This window comes from Cherax quadricarinatus, chromosome 33, assembly GCF_038502225.1.
Source record: "Cherax quadricarinatus isolate ZL_2023a chromosome 33, ASM3850222v1, whole genome shotgun sequence".
NCBI classification, from domain to species: Eukaryota; Metazoa; Arthropoda; class Malacostraca; order Decapoda; family Parastacidae; genus Cherax; species Cherax quadricarinatus.
Window position 1 is genome coordinate 24,924,554 of NC_091324.1, and position 26,262 is coordinate 24,950,815.

At 46.2% G+C, this 26,262-nt stretch overlaps 1 protein-coding gene and 1 non-coding gene across 5 annotated transcripts in view; both read right to left on the reverse strand.

Annotated features, from left to right (window-relative positions):
• Window positions 1-26,262, reverse strand: part of LOC128693955 (uncharacterized) — a 123,070-nt gene that overhangs the window by 20,496 nt on the left and 76,312 nt on the right. For all 4 annotated transcript variants that reach the window (XM_053783885.2, XM_070090935.1, XM_070090933.1 and 1 more), the window contains one exon: window positions 13,753-13,808. In XM_053783885.2, coding sequence (XP_053639860.2) covers window positions 13,753-13,808 — 56 coding nt within the window. The remainder of the gene's footprint in view (window positions 1-13,752; window positions 13,809-26,262) is intronic.
• LOC128694051 (5S ribosomal RNA) lies at window positions 24,023-24,140 on the reverse strand. The gene has a single exon (XR_008407800.2). It is a non-coding gene; the product is annotated as a 5S ribosomal RNA (ribosomal RNA).

Genomic DNA, 26,262 nt, shown 5'->3' on the forward strand with positions numbered 1-26,262 from the left:
GAGGGGTGGGTTGATTGCATCTTCTTGGACTGCAAGAAGACCTTTGACACAGTTCCTCACAAGAGATTAGTGCAGAAGCTAGAGCATCAGGCGCATATAACAGGAAGGGCACTGCAATGGATCAGAGAATACCTGACACGGAGGCAACAACGAGTCATGGTACGTAATGATGCATCACAGTGGGCACCCGTGACGAGCGGGGTCCCACAGGGGTCGGTCCTAGGACCAGTGCTATTTTTGGTATATGTGAACGACATGATGGAAGGGTTAGACTCAGAAGTGTCCCTGTTTGCAGATGATGTGAAGTTAATGAGGAGAATTAAATCTGATGAGGACCAGGCAGGACTTCAAAGAGACCTGGACAGACTGGACACCTGGTCCAGCAAATGGCTTCTCGAATTTAATCCTGCCAAATGCAAAGTCATGAAGATAGGGGAAGGGCACAGAAGACCACAGACGGAGTATAGGCTAGGTGGCCAAAGACTGCAAACCTCACTCAAGGAGAAAGATCTTGGGGTGAGTATAACACCGAGCATGTCTCCGGAAGCACACATCAATCAGATAACTGCTGCAGCATATGGGCGCCTGGCAAACCTGAGAACAGCATTCCGATACCTTAGTAAGGAATCGTTCAAGACACTGTACACCGTGTATGTCAGGCCTATACTGGAGTATGCAGCACCTGTTTGGAACCCGCACTTGATAAAGCACGTCAAGAAACTAGAGAAAGTACAAAGGTTTGCGACAAGGTTAGTTCCAGTGCTAAGGGGAATGTCCTATGAAGAAAGATTAAGGGAAATCGGCCTGACGACACTGGAGGACAGGAGGGTCAGGGGAGACATGATAACGACATATAAAATACTGCGTGGAATAGACAAGGTGGACAAAGACAGGATGTTCCAGGGAGGGGACACAGAAACAAGAGGCCATAATTGGAAGTTGAAGACACAAATGAGTCAGAGAGATATTAGGAAGTATTTCTTCAGTCATAGAGTTGTAAGGCAGTGGAATAGCCTAGAAAATGACGTAGTGGAGGCAGGAACCATACACAGTTTTAAGACGAGGTTTGATAAAGCTATGGAGCAGGGAGAGAGAGGGCCCAGTAGCAACCGGTGAAGAGGCGGGGCCAGGAGCTAAGAATCGACCCCTGCAACCACAAATAGGTGAGTACAAATAGGTGAGTACACATTCCTCTCGCGGGCGACTTCAGAGAAAAGGAGTAACACCGCGGGTGGATCCAACAGGAACTAGCTATCACGACCACTACTCCTGGTGGAGTGTTGCAGACGCACCTGCTGAGGTGCCCAGGTAGGTAGGGGCTAGGGTTTATGGGAAGGGGGACGATGTAGGGTGGGGAGAGTTGATGCCCCATCCTTGCCCGTCCGTCCCCCCATCATGGCTCGCGACCACTCGGGTTGCTGTAATTGCGTTCGTCAGGACAAAATGACCCGACACGGATCTTTGTCAAGTGATACCTCGTTCAGCGGTGGCCATCAACCCTATCACTGACGGCATCAATCAGCACTATGACAGACGAGTCTCTCTGCAGATTAAAGATAGGGCATGCTCGTCTTACACATGAATGGACACCTGCTTGCAGGGAATCCTGTCCCTCTCTGTGTAACTGACAGTTCCAACACATCTTAACATGCACTATCACAAAAAAAGGAAAACATCAAAGCAAGAGAGGAAGTAGTGCTTTAGCATTTAAGATATCTAAGCACAATAGATTATGGAGCCAGATAATACAGCACCATGGGCACTGAAAAAACAAAAAAAACTTAAACACTGCAAATCTATAACAACGATTTACAAACTACTAAATATTAGCCAGTTAGCAGGGGCTCGGAAAACAGTAAACGTTGAACCAATATGAAAAACCCAAACCATACCACGGGTGGGGGTTCGAACCCGCGATCAGAGAGTCAGGAGTTTTGTGACTCTCTGTTTGCGGGTTTTAACCCCACCCGCGGTGTGGTTTGGTTGCAATCGTGTCATTACGATTTCGTGAGTCAATATGAAAGCAATGAGATATGCAGGAGGACTTAAACTACCAGCCAGCTTCACTGACACGCACACTACAGAGAGACGGGACAAACAAGGGAAGAAGGAAGTGGAGTAATGGTGGTAGAGGTAATGATGGTGGTGGAAGTGGTAGTAGATGTGATGGGAAAAATACTTAGAATGGTTAAGCATCTAGAGAGATCTTGATTCATAAAGAGAAGAGAGAGGCTCTCTACTGTAGATAATTTTAAAACCGGAGAAAGATTACAAACTAGTGTATGTTTGCTTCTAAATTAATTTCTTTATATGAAATTATATTTATGTATATTTTTCTTTTTTTATCTTGGTACTACTGAACAGGAAAGAGTGGATAGGTCGACTGCTTATTCTTGAGCTGTATGAAGGACTTTGACACGGTGTCTCACTAGAGACTGACCCATAAGATGGAAGAACGGTGACAGGAATGATAGGAGTGGGCAAGAGCAACGGTTAGTGTTAGGAGTAACAGAAGTGGAATGAAGGAGATGAGGATAAGGTAGAGGCTACACCCGTCAATGGTTTTAAATAAATGCAAACACGCAAGAAACCGATCATGGTGAACAAAGTTACGAAGCAGTTCCAAGAGTTGAATATAAAAGCCCATAATTAGACACACACGCGAATACATTCTCAGGGAGGAAGAGGGAAAACTGGTGGCGTTCCAGGATTCTTAGAGTACCCCAGGGTAGTGACCTCTCACCAAGGGGAAGTGAGAGGTCAGTTACCACAGCCAGTTGTCTCTCTCGTGTGGGCTGACCCTCAGGGAATGCTGCCAGATGGCCACCAGATTGTGCATATGTCTGTTATAATGTTTCCAGCCGTCGTCGTTGTCCAGCCCTGAATTCTTGAATCAGTTCTCGTAAACTAGAAAACATTACGCATGTGACTGAAGCTCAGGACTCTAAACAAAGAAGAAAGTCTTACTTGTTCACGAGACAATGACAAGAACGGAAATCCTACAAGAGTACGAAATACTTTACAGGCTCTTGTGTTAGAATCGTACTAGGGAACGGTAAGCAATCACCGGGAGATTGTTATTGACCGACCAACTGAAGTTTGTGGTATTTGACACGTCAGGAGAAATGTCTCCTGACGAAGGTGATAAGCCCTGTGGTGAGCCGGTGTGTGGCAAGCAGACGCTCTCTCCTGCTCCAGCTAGGGATCAAGCCTGCTTTAGAATATCATCGTATCACACTATATCCTACTTATATACACCTAATTCAAACACACACACACATACGTTTGACACTGTCAGCCCTAGACGTAAACAAAAAATAAATAAGATCACTACAAAAGCTTAATAGAGGTTTCATAGCAGCCAATTGCTGTCGTTACTTCACAACATTAGCTAAGTATCGACTTTCCTGGGTGTTTTCAAGGCTGTTTTAAATGTGGGAGTGACGTCAAGCACAACAACGGGGCTTGTTGCGTCATGGGCTGGACGATGGTCTCTTATGGAGGCGAGAGAGAGAGAGTTTAGGACACGCGTCCTCCCCCCACCCCGACACCGTACATAAATCACAAGTACAAGAGGATGTGCGCCACCTGTTCTTGTATGCAAAGCACAACACCTCAGGAAGGTACGCATGGTGCTTACTGTAGGACAGGCATGAGTCAGGACACTCATAATCCTGCTCCTCGTTTGCTCGCCAGTCCAGGCAGGTCAGGAAGGCCACCGGTTATCGGCTGGTATCCGGCTCAGGGTCAGTCAAGTCGCGACCTGCGCGGCAGGCATTCCTTGGACCTGCTGCTGCTTGTGATAGTGTGAGTGCTGCTGCTATTGTTGTTGTTGGCCAGTTACTGTTGTCAACGCAGCTACTGTTGTTAACGCTGATACTGTTGTTAACGCAGCTACTGTTGTCAACGCAGCTACTGTTGTCAACGCAGCTACGGCTGTCAACGCAGCTACTGTTGTCAACGCAGCTACTGTTGTTAACGCTGCTACTGTTGTTAACGCAGCTACTGTTGTTAACGCAGCTACTGTTGTTAATGCATCTACTGTTGTTAATGCAGCTACTGTTGTTAACGCTGCTACTGTTGTTAACTCAGCTACTGTTGTTAATGCAGATACTGTTGTTAACGCTGCTACTGTTAACACTGCTACTGTTCTCAACGCAGCTACTGTTGTCAACGCAGCTACTGTTGTCAACGCAGCTACTGTTAACGCTGCTACTGTTGTTAACGCTGCTACTGTTGTCAACGCAGCTACTGTTGTCAACGCAGCTACTGTTGCTAACGCTGCTACTGTTGTTAACGCTGCTGTTGTCAACGCAGCTACTGTTGTCAACGCAGCTACTGTTGTCAACGCAGCTACTGTTGTCAACGCAGCTACTGTTGTTAACGCTGCTACTGTTGTCAACGCTGCTACTGTTGTTAACGGTAGGTTTGATGCTATTGCGCAGAGCCGTTGGGGACACCAGGGTGTCTTTATTTGAAGCAGTGTCGCCAATCAATGGTTTTATCGATTCAGTGAAGAGTTAATTTGAAGGTGCTAAAACTGGAGACAGTAGAAGTTGAGATAATCAGTCCCTCAACCTTGCAGATCTATAAATAACTGACAGTGGAAGAATCAAAAAGACACACTGTAGTTGTAACGATTTACAAAAAAAAAAATCACTTATTTGACGAACGCTAATTGAGGTTTCGTTCTGTCCTGGACCATTGTCAGATCCCAACTGAGTGAGAAAAAGAAAGGACAGCAGCAGCAACAGTAGCAGTAGTAGTAGTAGTAGTAGTAGTAGTAGTAGTAGTAGTAGTAGTAGTAGTAGTAGTAGTAGTAGTAGTAGTAGAAGCAGTAGTAGTTGTAGTAGTAGAAGCAGTAGTAGTTGTAGTAAGAAATTATGATATTACTGGTAATATGCAGTACCGACACGTTGATAAATACAAAAAAAAATTGCATCACCTGAGTACCTTTATTGCCTAGACGCTTCACCTGTTCCAGAGTCTTCCTCAGTCGTAAACAGGTGAATGCTGCATTGGGGGCAGTCGTAGTAATGACGTGATCATTAGTCCGTCACCCGTCGGTGGGAGGTAGTCAGGCCCTCAAGCCTAAAGCACAGGCAAGCAGCCAGACATTATATACTAGAGGTGAAATGAAGAAGTTGAAGATGACGTCAGAAGTGAGCGTGGCCCACGCTCACTTCTAGTATATAAGGTCTGGCCGCTTGCCTATGGTCGGGGTCACCAACTGGACAAGACCCGGGCCGGGACGATACCAGCGAACCACATGAAGTGGTTTATGGACTTGACAGACTGACTGCCTCCCACTGAGGGAGACGACCTACTGATAACGTCAATACTAGTGCTTCCAGGGCAGCATTTACGTTTATCAGACTAATGAATCCCATCGTACAGACGAAACATCTACGCAATAAAAATACGCAAGTGTTGGAAATGTGTTTTATTTATCAAAGACGTATTCTAACGTATTGCAACCGTTGGTAGCGCACTCAGGTCACACACTGAGGTCCGGGGGTCGATCCCCGGTGCGGGTGGAAACATTAGGATGTGTTTCCTTAAGACACCTGCTGTCCCTGTTCACTTATCAGTCAAATAGGTACCTGGATGTTAGTGGACTGGTGTGGGTCGCATCCTGGGGACATAATTAACCTAATTTGCCCTAAATGATCTGCATAACAAGAGGCTTTCTATATAGTAGTGTCACTGATGTCAGCTATGGTCTGTATACCTTGTACATGTAGAAGTAAAGATTATTATTATTATTATTATTATTATTATTATTATTATTATTAAAGTAGAAGACAGTATTGTGAATAATAGTTCTCTGAAGATAAGTTGGTGGTTGTAAATAGAGAGTACTGCTGTTACTTTCTCATTGTTTCTACTACTACTATTAATACTACTACCACCACTAAAACTACTACTACTATTACTACTACTTCTACTACTAGAAGTACCAACGCTTTCACTACTGCTGCTGCTACTACTACGTCTACTACTATTACTTCTACTGTAGCTACCACTACTATTACTACTACTACCACTGCTACTATTACTACAGCAGCCACTACTACTACTACAATTACTGCAGCCATTACTACCACTGCCACTACTACAACTACTGACCCTGGTCCTCAAGAAGGTCAGTGTCTCGTGACTGGTGTACTGAATGTCAGAATGGTAAGCATCTTTGAGAGTTGATGCTGTGGTGGCGATGCTGTGGTGGAGGTGGTGGTGGTGATGATGCTGTGGTGGTGATGATGCTGTGGTGGTGGTGGAGGTGGTGATGCCGTGGTGGTGAAGGTGGTGATGCCGTGGTGGTGATGCTGTGGTGGTGGAGGTAGTGATGCTGTGGTGGTGGTGGCGATGCTGTGGTGGTGGTGATGCCGTGGTGGTGATACTGTGGTGGTGAAGGAGGTAGTGATGCTGTGGTGGTGGTGGCGATGCTGTGGTGGTGGTGATGCCGTGGTGGTGGTGGCGATGCTGTGGTGGTGGTGGTGGTGATGCCATGGTGGTGATGCTGTAGTGGTGGTGGTGATGCTGTGGTGGTGGAGGTGGTGATGTTGTGGTGGTGGTGGTGGTGATGCTGTAGTGGTGCTGGTGGAGGTAGTGATGTTGTGGTGGTGGTGATACTGTGGTGGTGATGTTGTGGTCCTTGTCTGATGGTAATCTGGATCTACCATTTGCTTATATTCTTACAAGTGGTGGCAACAAGGTTCCCTAAATTTAGGTAAGGTTAGGTTAGGTTAGGTTAAGTTAGGTCAGTTTAGGTTAGGTTAAGTTAGGTCAGGTTAGGTTAGGTTAAGTTAGGTCAGGTTAGGTTAGGTTAGGTTAGGTTAGGTTAGGTTAGGTTATGTTAGGTTAGGTTAGGTAAGGTTAAGTTAGGTCAGGTTAGGTAAGGTTAGGTTAGGTAAGGTTAGGTTAGGTTAGGTTAGGTTAGGTTAGGTTAGGTCAGGTCAGGTCAGGTAAGGTTAAGTTAGGTCAGGTTAGGTAAGGTTAGGTTAGGTTAGGTTAGGTTAGGTTAGGTCAGGTCAGGTTAGGTTAGGTTAGGTTAGGTTAAGTTAGGTCAGATAAGGTTAGGTTAGGTTAGGTTAGGTTAGGTTAGGTTAGGTTAAGTTAGGTCAGGTTTGGTAAGGTTAGGTTAGGTTAGATTAGAATAGGCTAGGTTCGTCAGGAAACAAGACAAGTGTTTTCTGACGCGATGACCCACAGCTGGAACTTTTGGTGGGCTGACCAGAACGTCGTAGATGATGGAGAAGAGACAAATAAGGTTAAAAATTGAGGAGGACTGAGTAGCAAGGTGTGAAGTAGGGAAGGAGCAGCAAACAGGGAGATATGATTGAGGACTATACATTGAAACCAGGAATAAATAAAGAGGATGTAAATAACGTGCTAAACATACCTAAGACAGGACTCGCAGCGATGGTTTCAAGTTGGAAAAATTTAGATTTAGAAAGGATATACGACAGCAATGGTTTGGTAATAGAGTTGTGGATAAGTGGAACAAACTCCCGAGTAGCGTCATTGAAGCTAAAACGTTGTGTAGTTTTAGTAATAGGTTAGACAAATACATGAGTGGTTGTGGGTGGGTCTGAGTTAGACCTGCCTAGCATGGGCCAGTTGGCCTACTGCACTGCTCCTTCTTTCTTATATTCTTATGTCCTTAGGTGCGATGAAGGAGGGAGGAGCGAGCAAGTGTGACAGAGATGGGAGACAAACAGGTGGGATGAAGAGTGAAGGAGGGAGGGAGGGGGGAGGGAGGGAGGGAGGGGGAGGGAGGGAGGGGGGGGGAGGGAGGGGGGAGGGAGGGGGGAGGGAGGGAGGGAGGGGGAGGGAGGGAGGCATTGATGGAGATGAGCCACCCACCACTGAGGTCAGGGAGACATCCGGGGTCACACTGCCCTCCACTCCCTCCATACCTGCCCTCCACTACCACCATACCTGCCCTCCATTCCCTCCATACCTGCCTTCCACTCCCTTCATGTCTGCCCTCCATTCCCTTCATGTCTGCCCTCCACTCCCTCCATACTTGCCCTCCACTACCACCATACCCGCCCTCTACTCCCTCCATACCTCTCCTTCACTCCCTCCATACCTGCCCTCCACTACCCCCATACCTGTCCTTGATGCACCAAGGTAACACTGGTAACTCTCTACTTCACATTACCCATCAAAGAATGGAAATCGGTAAGTATGCAAGCACTGTTTGTATGCCTCCTGGGTATACAAGCACTACTTGTATGCCTCCTGGGTATACAATCACTACTTGTATGCCTCCTGGGTATACAAGCACTGCTTCTGTACCTCCTAGAATTAATGAAAACACTATATACTTCCTGAGAATTAATTTAAACTCCTGGAATTATAACCCAGAGTAGAAAGTCTTTAAAACTGATGAATGGTCGTCTTTTAAGTCTATGAAACTCCGGGAAAATTACCCTACGTAGCTAAGTTAAAATATCTGGGGTGTGACCATACTGAAGACGAAGGCTTCCCAGAATTACCTTTTCTCTGATAGTGACGTTCTCCACATCCCAGAAATTGGAGCTCCCCCTTTCCCTTTCCTTGAATCAAACCCTTTACGGGTTTAGCGCTTTTTCCATGTATGTATTGTATCGCCGACCTGCTGCTTCACTCCGAGCAGTCAAGGGCGACTGCTGTAACGTTTAGCGCGTTCATGCTGATTTGTTGTATGTGTACTGATGATTTAATGCAATGTATTAATGTATTGAGGATTTACTGGTATAAATCCTAGCTTGCATAATCTTACAGTTAGCAAGCTGCTGTTAGTGTCCTCTCATACGAGCGTCAAATGAAAGCCTATTAAACGTTTTGCCCTCTGGCAGGATTCCTATTCTCTTCCGTCTCGCTAATATGTAAGATGGCAGCTAAATCTTACAAACTGCTTCTAACATTCAGTATACACTAATCTTCAAGTTCCTATGTGTTTCTGTGATTAGTAAGATTATAGGCAATGAATATGAAGAGGTATGAACACTCTAACACTGGATTTAAGAACATAAGAACACAAGAAAGGAGGAACATTGCAGCAGGCCTGTTGGCCCACACTAGGCAGGTCCTTCACAATCCATCCCACTAAAAAAACATTTACCCAACCCAATTTTCAACGATACCCAAGCAATACCCTTTGATAATTCTATTTACTCATGTGCTAGAGTGTTTAGCAGAAGTTTGGATATAAGAGGGTGGATGCGAGAGAAAAGGTGAGCCCATACTGTTTCCATACAGTATGGGAAGCCCAGTGTGAGAGCGGGTCGAGTGGACGATGATACAAGGGTGAAGTGATGTTGACAATTATTTAGGTAACACTGCGCCAAGGGTTTCTTACTTTGATGTTGACCTACCGTGGCTAGTTCCAGCCTCCGTGTTGATCTGTGAACAAGTGTCTTGATCAGTGCACACATGATGAGTGCACGCGTAGCTTTGACTTACAACTTACCTATGATCCCCGCAACACTTTCACCGGAGATACATATCCTTGACACTGTTGATTGCGTTAGGTGCAAGGATACAAGTGCAAGTAATGCGACGTTTTATTGTGGAAAAATTTCACTCTCCAGCAGCCTGACCAAGCTCCTGGAGAGCGAAACGTTGCTACAATAAAATGTCACATTAGTTGCACTTGTGTCCTTGTACCTAACATACTGTCGGTAATTTTGCCAGTATTATTATAAAGTGTGACAGTGTCGTGACATGTGACAGTGTCGTGACATGTGACAGTGTCGTGACAGTGTGACAGTGTCGCCTGCCGGGAAGTGCTCTGTAACTTAGTGTCGACACTTTCCAGGAAATACAATGCGTGCACATCTTAGAAAATCCTGGAATTTTGATTACATGTGTATGAGCGTTGAAAAACTGCGTTCCTTGGGAAAAAAATTCTTTGCAAAGGTAGGCCTACTATTGTGTGCTTTAGATTTATAGCCCAGAAATGTGTTTTTGATATTTCTTATATATCTATTATTTAGACCTATGATTGACGGTCAATATATTCAAAGTTCAAATACTGGCAACAAAACGGAGATACACAGACCAAGTTACACACTTTGAGGTGAGTGCAGGTAACATAAAAGAAGGAGCACTGCAGTAGGCCTACTGACCCATGCTAAGCAGGTCCAACTCACGAATCCAAGTAAGAAAAAAAAGCCACAGGGGGAAAAAAAAGTCGCATTTGTTTTTAGTTAGACAAAGGGTCGGCAAACCTATCTTAAAAAAACCATACCACGGGCGGGATTTGAACCCGCGGTCAGAGAGTCTCAAAACTCCAGACCGTCGAGTTAGCCACTGGACCAGCTAGCCACAATAAGATTCGTCCAACTAGGTATATTTCTACACCTAACTTCTTGGTGGCTTTTTTCCTGTGACTTAGTTTCCGTTCACCCAACACACACACACACACACACACACACACACATCCAATGCCCCCACCCACTACATTACAAACTCCACCCCCACAGCAACAACCCATAGTTCCTTACCAGGTCTCCCACTTCCCCAACTCCAATATACCTCCCAGACCACAGTCTTAGAAAAGAAGTTGAAGGTGTGGTATACAAATGCAGATGGAATAACAAACAAGTATGAGGAGTGGCACGAAAGAATCAAGGAGACATCCCCAGACATAATAGCACTCACAGAAACAAAACTCCGTCCGGATATCAAATCCTCAGGAAAGACAGAGGGAGGAGAGGGGGAGGAGGAGTTGCACTGCTCATTAAAAACCAGTGGGGTTTTGAGAAAATGGAAGGAATGGATGGCACGGGCGAAAGGGACTACTTAGTAGGAACAATCCAGTCTGAGGGACATAAGGTGATAATTGCAGTAATGTACAACCCACCACAGAACTGCAGGAGGCCAAGAGAAGAATACGATGAGAGCAACAGAGCAATGATCGACACACTAGCCGAGGTGGCCAGGAGAGCACACATGGGGGGAGCAAAGTTACTAGTTATGGGTGATTTCAATCACAAGGAGATTGACTGGGAAAACCTGGAGCCCCATGGGGGTCCCGAAACATGGAGAGCCAAGATGATGGATGTGGTACTGGAAAACCTCATGCATCAACATGTTAGAGACACTACCAGAGAGAGAGGAGAGGATGAACCAGCAAGGCTGGACCTTGTATTCACCTTGAGTAGTTCGGACATCGAGGGTATCATGTATGAAAGGCCCCTGGGAGCTAGTGATCATGTGGTTCTGTGCTTCGACTACATAGTTGAGCTCCAAGTGGAGAGAGTAGCAGGAATAGGGTGGGAAAAACCAAACTACAAAAGGGGGAACTACTCAGGCATGAGGAACTTCCTTCAAGACATTCAGTGGGAGAGGGAACTGACAGGAAAACCAGTACAAGAAATGACGGACTATGTGGCAACAAAATGCAAGGAGGCAGAGGAGAGGTTTGTTCCCAAGGGAAACAGAAATAATGGGAAGAACAGAACGAGTCCTTGGTTCACCCAAAGGTGTAGGAAGGCAAAAACTAGGTGTACTAGAGAATGGAAAAGGTACAGAAGACAGAGAACTCAGGAAAATAAAGAAATCAGCAGAAGAGCCAGAAACGAATATGCACAGATAAGAAGGGAGGCTCAGAGACAATATGAAAATGACATAGCATCAAAAGTAAAGACTGACCCGAAGCTGTTGTACAGCCACATCAGGAGGAAAACAACAGTCAAGGACCAGGTAATCAGACTGAGGAAGGGTGATGGGGAATTCACAAGAAACGACCAAGAGGTATGTCAGGAGCTCAACACAAGATTTAAAGAGGTATTTACAGTGGAAACCAGTAGGACTCCAGGAAATCAGAACAGGGGGGCACACCAGCAAGTGCTGGATGAGGTACATATAACCAAGGAAGAGGTGAAGAAGCTGCTATGCGAACGTAACACCTCAAAGGCGGTGGGACCAGACAACATCTCTCCATGGGTCCTTAAAGAGGGAGCAGAGATATTGTGTGAGCCATTAACAAAGATCTTCAACACATCATTTTAAACTGGGCAACTCCCTGAGGTATGGAAAATGGCAAATGTAGTCCCAATTTTTAAAAAGGGAGACAGACGTGAGGCACTAAACTACAGACCTGTATCACTAACGTGTATAGTATGCAAGGTCATGGAGAAGATCATCAGGAGGAGAGTGGTGGGGCACCTGGAAAGAAACAAGTGTATAATTGACAACCAGCACGGTTTCAGGGAAGGAAAATCCTGTGTCACAAACCTACTAGAGTTTTATGACAAGGTGACAGAAGTAAGACAAGAGAGAGAGGGGTGGATCGACTGCATATTTTTGGACTGCAAGAAGGCCTTCGACACAGTTCCTCACAAGAGGTTACTGCAAAAGCTAGAAGATCAGGCACACATAACAGGAAAGGCACTGCAATGGATCAGAGAATATCTGACAGGGAGGCAACAACCAGTCATGGTACGCGACGAGGTGTCAGAGTGGGCGCCTGTGACGAGCGGGGTTCCACAGGGGTCAGTCCTAGGACCTGTGCTGTTCTTGGTATATGTGAACGACATAACGGAAGGGATAGACTCAGAAGTGTCCTTGTTTGCAGATGATGCGAAGTTAATGAGAAGAATCAAATCGGATGAGGATCAGGCAGGACTACAAAGAGACCTGGACAGGCTACAAGCCTGGTCCAGCAACTGGCTCCTTGAATTTAACCCTGCCAAATGCAAAGTCATGAAGACTGGGGAAGGGCAAAGAAGACCGCAGACACAATATAGTTTAGATGGCCAAAGACTGCAAACCTCACTCAAGGAAAAAGATCTGGGGGTGAGTATAACACCGAGCATATCTCCTGAGGCGCACATCAATCAGATAACTGTTGCAGCATACGGGCGCCTGGCAAACCTACGGATAGCGTTCCGATACCTCAGTAAGGATTCGTTTAAGACTCTGTATACCATTTACGTCAGGCCCATACTGGAGTATGCAGCACCAGTTTGGAATCCACACCTAGTCAAGCACGTCAAGAAATTAGAGAAAGTGCAAAGGTTTGCAACAAGACTAGTCCCAGAGCTACGGGGATTGTCCTACGAAGAAAGGTTGAGGGAAATCGGCCTGAGGACACTGGAGGACAGGAGGGTCAGGGGAGACATGATAACGACATATAAAATACTGCGCGGAATAGACAAGGTGGACAAAGACGGGATGTTCCAGAGAAGGGACACAGACACAAGAGGTCACAATTGGAAGTTGAAGACTCAGATGAATCAAAGGTATGTTAGGAAGTATTTCTTCAGTCATAGAGTAGTCAGGCCGTGGAACAGCCTAGAAAGTGACGTAGTGGAGGCGGGAACCATACATAGTTTTAAGGCGAGGTATGATAGAGCTCATGGGGCAGGGAGAGAGAGGACCTAGTAGCAATCAGCGAAGAGGCGGGGCCAGGAGCTGTGACTCGACCCCTGCAACCACAAATAGGTGAGTACAAATAGGTGAGTACACACACACACACACACACACACACACACTTATGTACCTGTCTAACCCATTTTTAAAGTTACCCACGATTTTTGTCTCAATTACTCTACTCGGGAGTTCATTCCACTCATCCACAACTCTATAACCAAACCAGTGCTGTATATCTACTTTCTAAATCTAGCTAGCGAAAGAGGGTCGAGTCTGCTGCCCCTTCTCTCAACCGCTCGAGGTGGTGAATGACCCACCACACGGGTTTATCTCTTAACATAAGCAGATTAAATCAATGATTGCAGGAGTGAGTGTACTTACCGCTAGGTGCAGCGTGAGTGTAGCCAACACCACTACCACCGCCACCACCATCCTCTCTGAAAAATGATACCACAATGATCATTACAACAATGCTCGTTACAATGCCACAACAATGCTCGTTACAATGCCACAACAATGCTCGTTACAATGCCACAACAACGTTCATCATTCACAGGTTTCTGCCACACTATCAGATATACAATTTTTACCCTGCAGGGGAAATAGTGCTACTCTTACTGTACTCCGAGCAGACCTGAATGTATGACACTCTCCCGGCGATGATCGATGGCTACAAGGTACACATATTTGCAGTGTAATGCGTGACCTGGTAGTGACAGCAGCATGAGGGAGAGCAACAGAGTGCACTTGTGCACACCACCACCACCGCCGCCTTGCCAGGAATGTTGCTGGAAACGTGCACCTCAGCCAGGGGTCATGCATATGTCGTTCACTCCCACCTCAACAACACATGTCACATAAAAGGACACAAGTGCAACTAATGTGACATTTTATTGTGGCAACGTTTCGCTCTCCAGGAGCTTTATCAAGCCATTACAAACAATACATGGACACAGAGGGTCCACATTGTTTGTAACGGCTTGATAAAGCTCCTGGAGAGCGAAACGTTGCCACAATATAATGTCACATTAGTTGCACTTGTGTCCTTTTACTTTACATATTGTCGGTAATTCTACCAACTTTATTACAACACATGTCGCATCAATTTTTTTATCAGTGCAAAGAAAATTATAATACACGTGTCTGACTTTCCAAGGGTTAACCTAGAAATCTACACACAATGTGCTATGTATGATAATTTATGCAACTGTATTCATGTGTACCTATACCTGAATAAGCTTACACAACATTACATCTGAAGATTAGTCAAACATTACAATAAAAAAAGACGTAGAAGTGATCCACTGAAAAAAAAAAACGCGTGGGTTCCAGGAACAGAGAGGAACGCCAGGACAAGCATCTGTGATCCAGCCAGAAGAAAAACCACACGATCTGCAGGAGTGTCCCATGAATCTGGAACCACAGGAGTACAAGTAGGAAAAAAACAATGGGGGAAAAGAACTGACTGGAATAATGGAAATTATATAATAATGTGTTCGACGTGTCCAGCTCTACCTTTAATTTATATACATAAAAAAATATCAGGATTTGGAAATGAACAGAGCAAGTTTGATTTAAATATCATGGTTATTGATGTTTCTTCCCTTCAAGAGAGGTTCCTTGATGCTGGTGAGGGGCTCTTGATCTAGGGAATTGGATCTGTGCTCCAGTTCCCTGAATTAAGCCTGAATACCTTCCACACACCCCCCCCCACCCCATCCCACAGGCGCTGTATAATCCCTTGGGTTTAGCGCTCCCTTTGATAGTAATAATAATAATAATAAAATAATAATAACAATAATAATACTGATGTTTCAATAAGTGAAATCAGGTAAATCACGCCCCAGGTGCTCTTGTAATAACACTGATACAAGTGTGTTGTTTTTAACTCAGTTAAACGTGATTTACTATGATTCAATCGTATATATATATATATATATATATATATATATATATATATATATATATATATATATATATATATATATATATATATATATATATATATATAAATAGGGAAGTACTACATCTATGGTTGGAATGGGGACCCTCTGCTTTTTCTTTACTGCTTGCTTTTTAAATCAATAAATAGTAATAATAATAATAATAATAATAATAATAATAATAATAATAATAATAATAATAATAATAATAATAATAATAATAATAATAATAATGTACATGGAATGAACCTCGCTGGCTGATACGAAGAATTTGATCCTTGAATCTCCCTGACATTGACTTTCCTGGGGGAGAGAGAGAGAGAGAGAGAGAGAGAGAGAGAGAGAGAGAGAGAGAGAGAGAGAGAGAGAGAGAGAGAGAGAGAGAGAGAGAGAGAGAGAGAGAGAGAGAGAGAGAGAGAGAGAGAGAGAGAGAGAGAGAGAGAGAGAGAGAGAGAGAGAGAGAGAGAGAGAGAGAGAGAGAGAGAGAGAGAGAGAGAGAGAGAGACGGTGTGAACAGAGAAAGGGAGGGGCAATAAATTGATGAGAACAAGGAAAAAAACATATATATATTGCGTGGTGTCGTCCTTGGTGTAACAATTACAATGGTGCATCACGTCACCTCGCGCGCCTTAACACTTAACAGGAAATTGCTCATTAAAGTGGTTACGTAAAGTCAGGTGTAAAGTGACGCAGCCCGATCACTTACTAGTTCCAGGGAATCACCTGGTCAGGCTAGTATTTACAGATAACCTTAATTTTTAAAGGGGTGGAAGGGTAAGCCAGAGGAAGGCCTCGGCCACATAGGTAAAAAAGCTCCAATGGCGGGTCATTATTTGACTAAGACCCGCGTCAGGAAGCACTTGTCCTGTTTCCTGACTAATCTAACCTAATCTGCTCAGGACGAAACAGGACCCACACGTGTCAGAGGACACCACTCAAAGACATACGACACGCGTTGAGCAAGTCAGGGACATAGCTTGCTCAATCAGGGGATAAATCCTATCCATGATGGGTAGCGTCCTACCCATGATGGGTAGGGAACAGTGGCGACTCATGATATGAATGGTTTATCAGTGGTGCCTCCATGGTAGCTCCATCCTTTCTACAGCATAACAACATTTTTTTTCCCACATTCTTTCTCGAAACGTCAGGAGAACTAGAGGGAAGAAAACGTATGTAGAACTGCAGCCCGCCTGTCCTTAGCACTTTCCAGCAACATGGACTCGCCAAATCGCAACAACACGATAGCAAACAAACCATGGAACGGGTCATGTTTGAAAACACGAGTCTTAGGATTCATTTGCTATGGGTTCGAACACCACGCGATTTCAATATGGCGTGTCAGATCGCACCTACGGTAGCTTCTCGTGTGTCAGACCGGCACCTACGGTGGCCAAGACAGCTACAGGAGACAAGTGTCATGTATTAGAATGATTGATGTTTTTTGTTTATGTTTTTTTGCTACGAGACAGAACAAACTGAACCGGATTTCTGGTACAGTTTTCAGAGGACTAAGACTAAATTCTCATAGGAGTTCGCTTACAAAGCACACGAATGAAGGACTTTCACCAGTATCATGGAACCCAGCTAGAGGGGAGTGTCTCAGGCAGATGGCAGAGGAAGCAGTCCTGCTGTTGCTTGACCATGTGAAGACTGGGTACTCTACCACGGGAATCCGACGAGCCGGATGCTATGCGGGTCTGGTATCTTGTGTAGTCACTGTTGTGGATCTACGGCGGCCTGGCAGGCATCCCCAAGCCTACCCGCCGAGGAAAAAAAAAAAGCAAAAAACGTCGTAGGTATTAACCAGTCTATATCACTTTATGTAAGTTTATTCAGGTACAGGTACCCATAAATACAGTTAAGCAAATTATCGTACATGGTACGTCTGCTGAAGCTACAGCAACACTCTTTATACAGTTACTGGACTACAGTTTGACTGTATTCTCAATATGGTGACACTACCGACAAAACCGACTTGGCACATAAAATACGGGAAATGTTTAAAGTAACGCGGTAGATAAAGTACGATTTAACTTCATCCACAGCTATGGAGAATTCTAATTCCGCCACTAATATTGCAGTCACATACACACACACATAATCGGTAGCAAATTTTATTAGCGTCAGATAGCGAGCGAGAAGACTGGCAAGTTTTTACCAGGATGTACGAATGACTAGCCTCACCCCTCGTGGGGCCCTTTTTATTCTTCCCAGTGACGGGTAGGGTGGCCAGTTTTTCTTTCTGGCATGCCAGGGGATTCCAGGATAACGGCTGCTCGAGCTCCCGGTCTCTTGTCTCGATCGTGAATAACATGAGCCCAGGCAACACGGTTACTCTGGGCCAGCCTACTGGAATGATATTCTCGCCGCAGTGTTTACCTTCCTGAGGATATCTTCAGGGAGAGAGAGAGAGAGAGAGAGAGAGAGAGAGAGAGAGAGAGAGAGAGAGAGAGAGAGACAGAGAGAGAGAGAGACAGAGAGAGACAGAGACAGAGACAGAGACAGAGAGACAGACAGAGAGACAGACAGAAAGACAGAGACAGAGAGAAAATGTTGAATAAGCCGAATCGGCGAGTTTGCCTTAAAAAAAAAAAAAAGGATAATTTCCGCCGGATAAACGGACTTGAAACACATTTAAGCAATAAATTTGCAAAAATCAATGTGAACTTAACGAAATGAAAAAAAAAAAAATATGCTACTGATTTAAATTAAAGTTAATTAAATTTAAACTGATCTATGAAATGTTTATTAGAATTAGGTAAAAATAAATTTCGTTAGTTCATTATAGCACGGTTAGGCGAGGTCTCTTAATCAGGTTTGTTGCAGGGCTAAAAATTTGCACCCAATTTTCAATGAGACTAACTATATCTAATATTCCATAAGCCTGACACATCGATGATAAACAACACACGTTAAGCAACACTTATTTTACACACACACACACACACACACACACACACACACACACACCTCACAGGTGTTCAGTTGTACACACGGAGACTTGGCGTATTGTCATTTGATCTCGTGTTTACATACATTCCCAGCATTCTTACTGGTGAGTGTGGCATGTGTGCTCCCTCAGGGTGGAGTGTTGCGTGCTGCAGTGTGCTCCCTCAGGGTGGAGTGTTGCGTGCTGCAGTGTGCTCCCTCATGGTGGAGTGTTGCGTGCTGCAGTGTGCTCCCTCAGGGTGGAGTGTTGCGTGCTGCAGTGTGCTCCCTCAGGGTGGAGTGTTGCGTGCTGCAGTGTGCTCCCTCATGGTGGAGTGTTGCGTGCTGCAGTGTGCTCCCTCAGGGTGGAGTGTTGCGTGCTGCAGTGTGCTCCCTCAGGGTGGAGTGTTGCGTGCTGCAGTGTGCTCCCTCAGGGTGGAGTGTTGCGTGCTGCAGTGTGCTCCCTAAGGGTGGAGTGTTGCGTGCTGCAGTGTGCTCCCTAAGGGTGGAGTGTTGCGTGCTGCAGTGTGCTCCCTAAGGGTGGAGTGTTGCGTGCTGCAGTGTGCTCCCTAAGGGTGGAGTGTTGCGTGCTGCAGTGTGCTCCCTCAGGGTGGAGTGTTGCGTGCTGCAGTGTGCTCCCTCAGGGTGGAGTGTGTTGCGTGCTGCAGTGTGCTCCCTCAGGGTGGAGTGTTGCGTGCTGCAGTGTGCTCCCTCAGGGTGGAGTGTTGCGTGCTGCAGTGTGCTCCCTCAGGGTGGAGTGTGTTGCGTGCTGCAGTGTGCTCCCTCAGGGTGGAGTGTTGCGTGCTGCAGTGTGCTCCCTAAGGGTGGAGTGTTGCGTGCTGCAGTGTGCTCCCTAAGGGTGGAGTGTTGCGTGCTGCAGTGTGCTCCCTCAGGGTGGAGTGTTGCGTGCTGCAGTGTGCTCCCTCAGGGTGGAGTGTTGCGTGCTGCAGTGTGCTCCCTCAGGGTGGAGTGTTGCGTGCTGCAGTGTGCTCCCTCAGGGTGGAGTGTTGCGTGCTGCAGTGTGCTCCCTCATGGTGGAGTGTTGCGTGCTGCAGTGTGCTCCCTCAGGGTGGAGTGTTGCGTGCTGCAGTGTGCTCCCTCAGGGTGGAGTGTTGCGTGCTGCAGTGTGCTCCCTCAGGGTGGAGTGTTGCGTGCTGCAGTGTGCTCCCTCAGGGTGGAGTGTTGCGTGCTGCAGTGTGCTCCCTCAGGGTGGAGTGTTGCGTGCTGCAGTGTGCTCCGTCAGGGTGGAGTGTTGCGTGCTGCAGTGTGCTCCCTAAGGGTGGAGTGTTGCGTGCTGCAGTGTGCTCCCTCAGGGTGGAGTGTTGCGTGCTGCAGTGTGCTCCCTGAGGGTGGAGTGTGTTGCGTACTGCAGTGTGCTCCCTCAGGGTGGAGTGTGTTGCGTGCTGCAGTGTGCTCCCTCAGGGTGGAGTGTTGCGTGCTGCAGTGTGCTCCCTCAGGGTGGAGTGTTGCGTGCTGCAGTGTGCTCCCTCAGGGTGGAGTGTTGCGTGCTGCAGTGTGCTCCCTCAGGGTGGAGTGTTGCGTGCTGCAGTGTGCTCCCTCAGGGTGGAGTGTTGCGTGCTGCAGTGTGCTCCCTCAGGGTGGAGTGTTGCGTGCTGCAGTGTGCTCCCTAAGGGTGGAGTGTTGCGTGCTGCAGTGTGCTCCCTCAGGGTGGAGTGTTGCGTGCTGCAGTGCTCCCTCAGGGTGGAGTGTTGCGTGCTGCAGTGCTCCCTCAGGGTGGAGTGTTGCGTGCTGCAGTGTGCTCCCTCAGGGTGGAGTGTTGCGTGCTGCAGTATGCTCCCTCAGGGTGGAGTGTGTTGCGTGCTGCAGTGTGCTCCCTCAGGGTGGAGTGTGTTGCGTGCTGCAGTGTGCTCCCTCAGGGTGGAGTGTTGCGTGCTGCAGTGTGCTCCCTCAGGGTGGAGTGTTGCGTGCTGCAGTGTGCTCCCTCAGGGTGGAGTGTTGCGTGCTGCAGTGTGCTCCCTCAGGGTGGAGTGTTGCGTGCTGCAGTGTGCTCCCTCAGGGTGGAGTGTATTGCGTGCTGCAGAGTGCTGCTTCAGGGTGAAATGTATTGGGTGCTACATTTTGCTCTCTCTGGGTATGAGTGCTGAGTGCGGGTTGTACTCCAGCACGGATTATTCCTGTGAAACAGAACCCCCACCTGCAATGTTACCACTAAGACATAGCCATCAAAACAAACTAAAGTTTATTTCTTTGTAAAGGTGTGTTTTTACATTTATAATTTAACTGGTACAGAGAAAGCCATTATCATGCTGAGGCATTTCGCAGAAGAGATTCCAGGGCATCCTGACCATCATTTTGATGGTCGACTACTGCTGGACGCTGGTGCGGGAGAGCCACACTGGACACAAGTGAAAATTCTTAAAATATAATACAAATATGGATGTTTGGCTATATTAAAAATGTATGCATGTATGTGTGCTAGTTAGTTTGTTATGCACCATACTTTATATCTGTGCGTAATACAATATCTTTGATTATTAAGCATCGTATATCATGTGGGTTTTCAAACTTAAATAGCCAAAAATGTTGATCGTAAGATTTAAAAAAAAGTCAGGGTGGTGATCAGTGCATCAAAGTTACCTTACACAAGCAATTTGCTTTCCGAACTGGATTAAAAGTTCAGTTCTGTAACAGAACTTTTTATCTGATAACACTAACTTGAGTTCATGCTTATCTCTTCCCCTCTTCCCCATCTTTGTCTCTGTCTGTGCTCGTCTCCGTCCGTCTGTCTTTGTCTGTCTCTGTCTCTCTCTCTCTCTCTCTCTCTCTCTCTCTCTCTCTCTCTCTCTCTCTCTCTCTCTCTCTCTCTCTCTCTCTCTCTCTCTCTCTCTCTCTCTCTCTCTTTCGCAGTCTTTATAACTAAGGTTTACAATGGAGTATTGTTATGAAGGTGCAGAGGAACCGCGAACAGTTCTGAAGAACTGTGTGCACTTACATACATACGCAAGCATACACACACACTTCTGAAGAATTATGTGTGTGTGCTTGCGTATGTATGCTTGCGTGTGTGTGTGCGTGTGCTACGCTGGTGTACGCAAAAGGGTTACCGCACACCACGCAGGTGATCGCCACACTAGCAGGAATGACTCTTGAAGTGCAAGTGTGAAGGACGTCTCTCACATCCTGGTTCTTCACCGCTGTTTTTGGAACCTCACTCAAATTAAACCATCAGTGGCACTGTAAAATGAATAGCCAGAAAGTTGCCCTTCATGGAGGTGGAAGAGGAGGCACCTTGATCTAAGGTAGTGGTGACACGCTAGTGGTGGTGACATATTAGTGGTGGTGGCATGTAATGGTGGTGACACAGTGGTGGTGACAATAGTGGTGGTGACATGGTAGTGGTGGTGACATGCTAGTGGTGGTGACATGCTAGTGGTGGTGACATGCTAGTGGTAGTGACACGCTAATGGTGTTGACACGCTTAGTGGTAGTGACACGATAGTGGTGGTAACAGACATGCTAACAGTGGTGACACGCTAGTGGTGGTGACACACTGCTTGTGGTGGCACACTAAGTTAGACATGAAGGGTGTTTATTTCGAATAAGTCTTCCTGTAAGATTACATAATGTATTCAGGAAGGTCGACGCTGTTGCTGCCTCGCGCACCACACATTACTTAAGACCCCCCTTGAAGGAGGAACTTTGCTGGTGGTGAAACGCTCTTAATATCCCCCCCCCCCAAGAAAAAAAATTGAAGCTACTCTCCCTTGTATCAAACCTAATTGCCTGTTATTCCTCAGCCGTATGACTCCTGCGGGTTTAGCGTCCTCCCCGGTGAAGAATGGACTGTGGAGACCAATCAATCTTCTTGTCAAATATTTCTAATAAAAAGTAATCCTCACGAGTGCTTGTCTGTTTCCTGCTGTACGAGTGTTAAATAGAAGCCAGTTAAACGTTTGGCACTCTGGCAGGATTACATAGCAAAAGTGGACTAAGATGTCGAGAAATTTACCTAGCTTCCTGAGATGGGGGGCTGATAAAATATATCAGGTTCGATCCCCGGCTAGTCGCAATAGTGTTATTTGCTTATATCCATACACATATATGCATACATGCAATACATACATGCATACATACAATACATACATGCATACATACAATACACACATGCATACATGCAATACATACATGCATACATACAATACATACATGCATACATACAATACATACATGCATACATACAATACATACATGCATACATGCAATACATACATGCATACATACAATACATACATGCATACATACAATACATACATACATACTGTAATAAATATACCTTAGTTTTGAATATATAACTAAACATATTATGTGTCGTGATCTAACTCAAGAATAATAAAGAATAAATGCAAAAAGGAAGAAAATAGAGATGGAGAGAAGAGGCAGTAATAAAGACTAGCTTAAGTTCAGGAGGCAAGAGTAACACTTGTAAATAAGAGCAACAAGAGTGAAGAGTCTCTCTAGGTGTCACCCCAGTGACTCTTATCTTCATTCTAATGTGTCTGTAGAGTCATTCTGGATCAGTATTTGTTTTAGCTGTGTATATGTATGTGTGTACTCACCTATTTATGGTTGCAGAGAGGTTGATTTATAGCTCCTGGCCCCTCCTCTTTGCTGGTCGTTACTAGGTCCACTCTCTCCCTGCTCCAAGAGCTTTATCGTATTCACCTAACTATACTCACTTAAGTGTGGTTCCAGGGGTCGATTCATGTGTATGTTTGTGTGTGTGTGTGGGGGGGGGGGTTACGGGCGTCTCTCAGAGTAAATATAAAGACTTAACTGTACAGTATCCTGGACCAGCAAGTCTTGTGTCCACGCCCCCCTCTCTCTCCCCTCCCCCAAACACCCACTTACCCTTCCAATCCCCCAATCTCCTCTTTCCCTACAGTCCATCTTGTCCTTCTTCCCTCTCTTATAAAATACTTCCCCTCCCCCCCTAGCAACCTCATTCTCCCCTCCTCACGGGGTTATATAAAAAGATACAGCTTCGCGTGACCCAGGAGACGAGCAGTGCACGGGGTCAGCAGTACGTGGGTTGTATCGGTCCCTCCACCTTCCTCAGCAGTCCTGTCAGACGATCCTCAGTTTACAGAGGATCGTTCTCACCCACCGTCACCTGATTGTGGGTGATCCTGCTCCTCTCTGTGCAGCTTGCGGTGCGCCGTTCACTGTGACCCTCATTTTGATAACGTGTCCAAGGCTGGTTATAAAGACTCTAAGAGGGGGTCTGTGATCCCCCTTAGTGTGTAAAATCATCTATAATCACCGGGGTGCCCGTAGAGACCTCGCTGAATTTTCTTAACGAGAACGAATTTATTTTTACTTATTTTTGGTTTGTAATTATATTTGTGATCATGATTAACTTAATCTTCGTTATCTATTACCTCCGTCGCCCAACATTGGTAATGTACTCGTTAATGAGGAAGCCAACAGGTAATGAATAACAAAAAGTTATAATTCCTGGTCTCTCGCGTGCATTTATTAATAATCCCAGGGGCCAGGAGCTGAGCCTCGACCCCCTGTAACCACAACACAGGAGTTTTGCCATACTCTTACACTAATTCTTTTCCTTCACGAAAAATATTCTGAGAAATTTTAAGGGTCAGGATCAGTAGGAGTGTCAGTAAGTAAGTTTATTCAGGTATACACAAATACAGTTACATAGAATTATCGTACATAGCAGCAAATGTGTAGAGAACCTAGGATAACCCAAAAAAGTCAGACAGGGTGACTTATTTCCATTGGGGTCCTTTAAGGTTTTATGCCAACAGCATTTGGTGTTCCCAGGCGGTCACCCATCCAAGTACTAACCAAACCCAACATTGCTTAACTTCGCTGATCGGACGAGAAGCGGTGTGTTCAACGTGGTATGGCCGTGTCGTTGTTGTTGTTGTTGCACTTACTGAGGATCATGGGTAGGAAACACACAGTCAGCAGGAGAGTGTTGTTGTTGTTGTTCCAATTATTGACGTGGACGACTCTCGGGCAGATAGTATGCTGGTGTAAACTATCGCTGAATGTTAGGTGAAAGGAGACAGGTGCAACTCTTGCCACAATTTTATTGTGGCAACGTTTCGCTCTCCGGGAACTTTGTCAAGCCGTGAATGAATTTATTGTTTAATAGAAAAAGATACTGCCTTTTCTGTAATTGTATGATTGTGTTCATGACTGGTTTTAGCTTCGTGACGGCTTGACAAAACCCCTATAGAGCGAAACGTTGCCACAAAAAATATGGCATGAGTTGTACTTGTGTCCTTTTACCTAACATATTGTCAGTATTTCTGCCAGCATTAATACTAATCAGTGAAAGTCCACGAGCACACACAAACACACACACACACACACACACACACACACACACACACACACACACACACACACACACACACACACACACACACACACACACACACACACACACACGAGGATCAAGAAGACTTGAAACAAATGCATAAGAAATGGAACAGCAGAAAACAAAGGATTATGCTGGAGGCGTGTGGATCAATAAACTAAAAGAACATACTAGAGAGGAGCTTACGACGACGCATCGGTCCGACTTGGACCATTTACAAAGTCACACTGACGCGAAAGAGTTAGGTTAGATAAGGTTCCTCAGGAAACAGGACAGGTGTTTCCTGACGCGGGTCGTAAGTCATAAGATGACCCGCAGCTGGAGTTTTTTTTTTAATCATCTGACGGAGACCTTCCGCTGGCTCACCCACCCGCCACTTTAAAAATTATACTGTTTTCATTTTAATACGAATGAGTGAAGGAGCTAGTATATACAGGCGGGGGAACAGGGAGCCAGTATATACAGGCGGGGGAACAGGGAGTCAGTATATACAGGCGGGGGAACAGGGAGCTAGTATATACAGGCGGGGGAACAGGGAACCAGTATATACAGGCGGGGGAACAGGGAGCCAGTATATACAGGCGGGGGAACAGGGAGCTAGTATATACAGGCGGGGGACCAGGGAGTCAGTATATACAGGCGGGGGAACAGGGAGTCAGTATATACAGGCGGGGGAACAGGGAGCTAGTATATACAGGCGGGGGAACAGGGAGTCAGTATATACAGGCGGGGGAACAGGGAGTCAGTATATACAGGCGGGGGAACAGGGAGCTAGTATATACAGGCGGGGGAACAGGGAACCAGTATATACAGGCGGGGGAACAGGGAGCCAGTATATACAGGCGGGGGAACAGGGAGTCAGTATATACAGGCGGGGGAACAGGGAGCTAGTATATACAGGCGGGGGAACAGGGAGTCAGTATATACAGGCGGGGGAACAGGGAGCCAGTATATACAGGCGGGGGAACAGGGAGTCAGTATATACAGGCGGGGGAACAGGGAGTCAGTATATACAGGCGGGGGAACAGGGAGCTAGTATATACAGGCGGGGGAACAGGGAGTCAGTATATACAGGCGGGGGAACAGGGAGCCAGTATATACAGGCGGGGGAACAGGGAGTCAGTATATACAGGCGGGGGAACAGGGAGTCAGTATATACAGGCGGGGGAACAGGGAGCCAGTATATACAGGCGGGGGAACAGGGAGTCAGTATATACAGGCGGGGGAACAGGGAGTCAGTATATACAGGCGGGGGAACAGGGAGCCAGTATATACAGGCGGGGGAACAGGGAGCCAGTATATACAGGCGGGGGAACAGGGAGCCAGTATATACAGGCGGGGGAACAGGGAGTCAGTATATACAGGCGGGGGAACAGGGAGTCAGTATATACAGGCGGGGGAACAGGGAGCCAGTATATACAGGCGGGGGAACAGGGAGCCAGTATATACAGGCGGGGGAACAGGGAGCCAGTATATACAGGCGGGGGAACAGGGAGTCAGTATATACAGGCGGGGGAACAGGGAGTCAGTATATACAGGCGGGGGAACAGGGAGCCAGTATATACAGGCGGGGGAACAGGGAGTCAGTATATACAGGCGGGGGAACAGGGAGTCAGTATATACAGGCGGGGGAACAAGGAGCTAGTATAT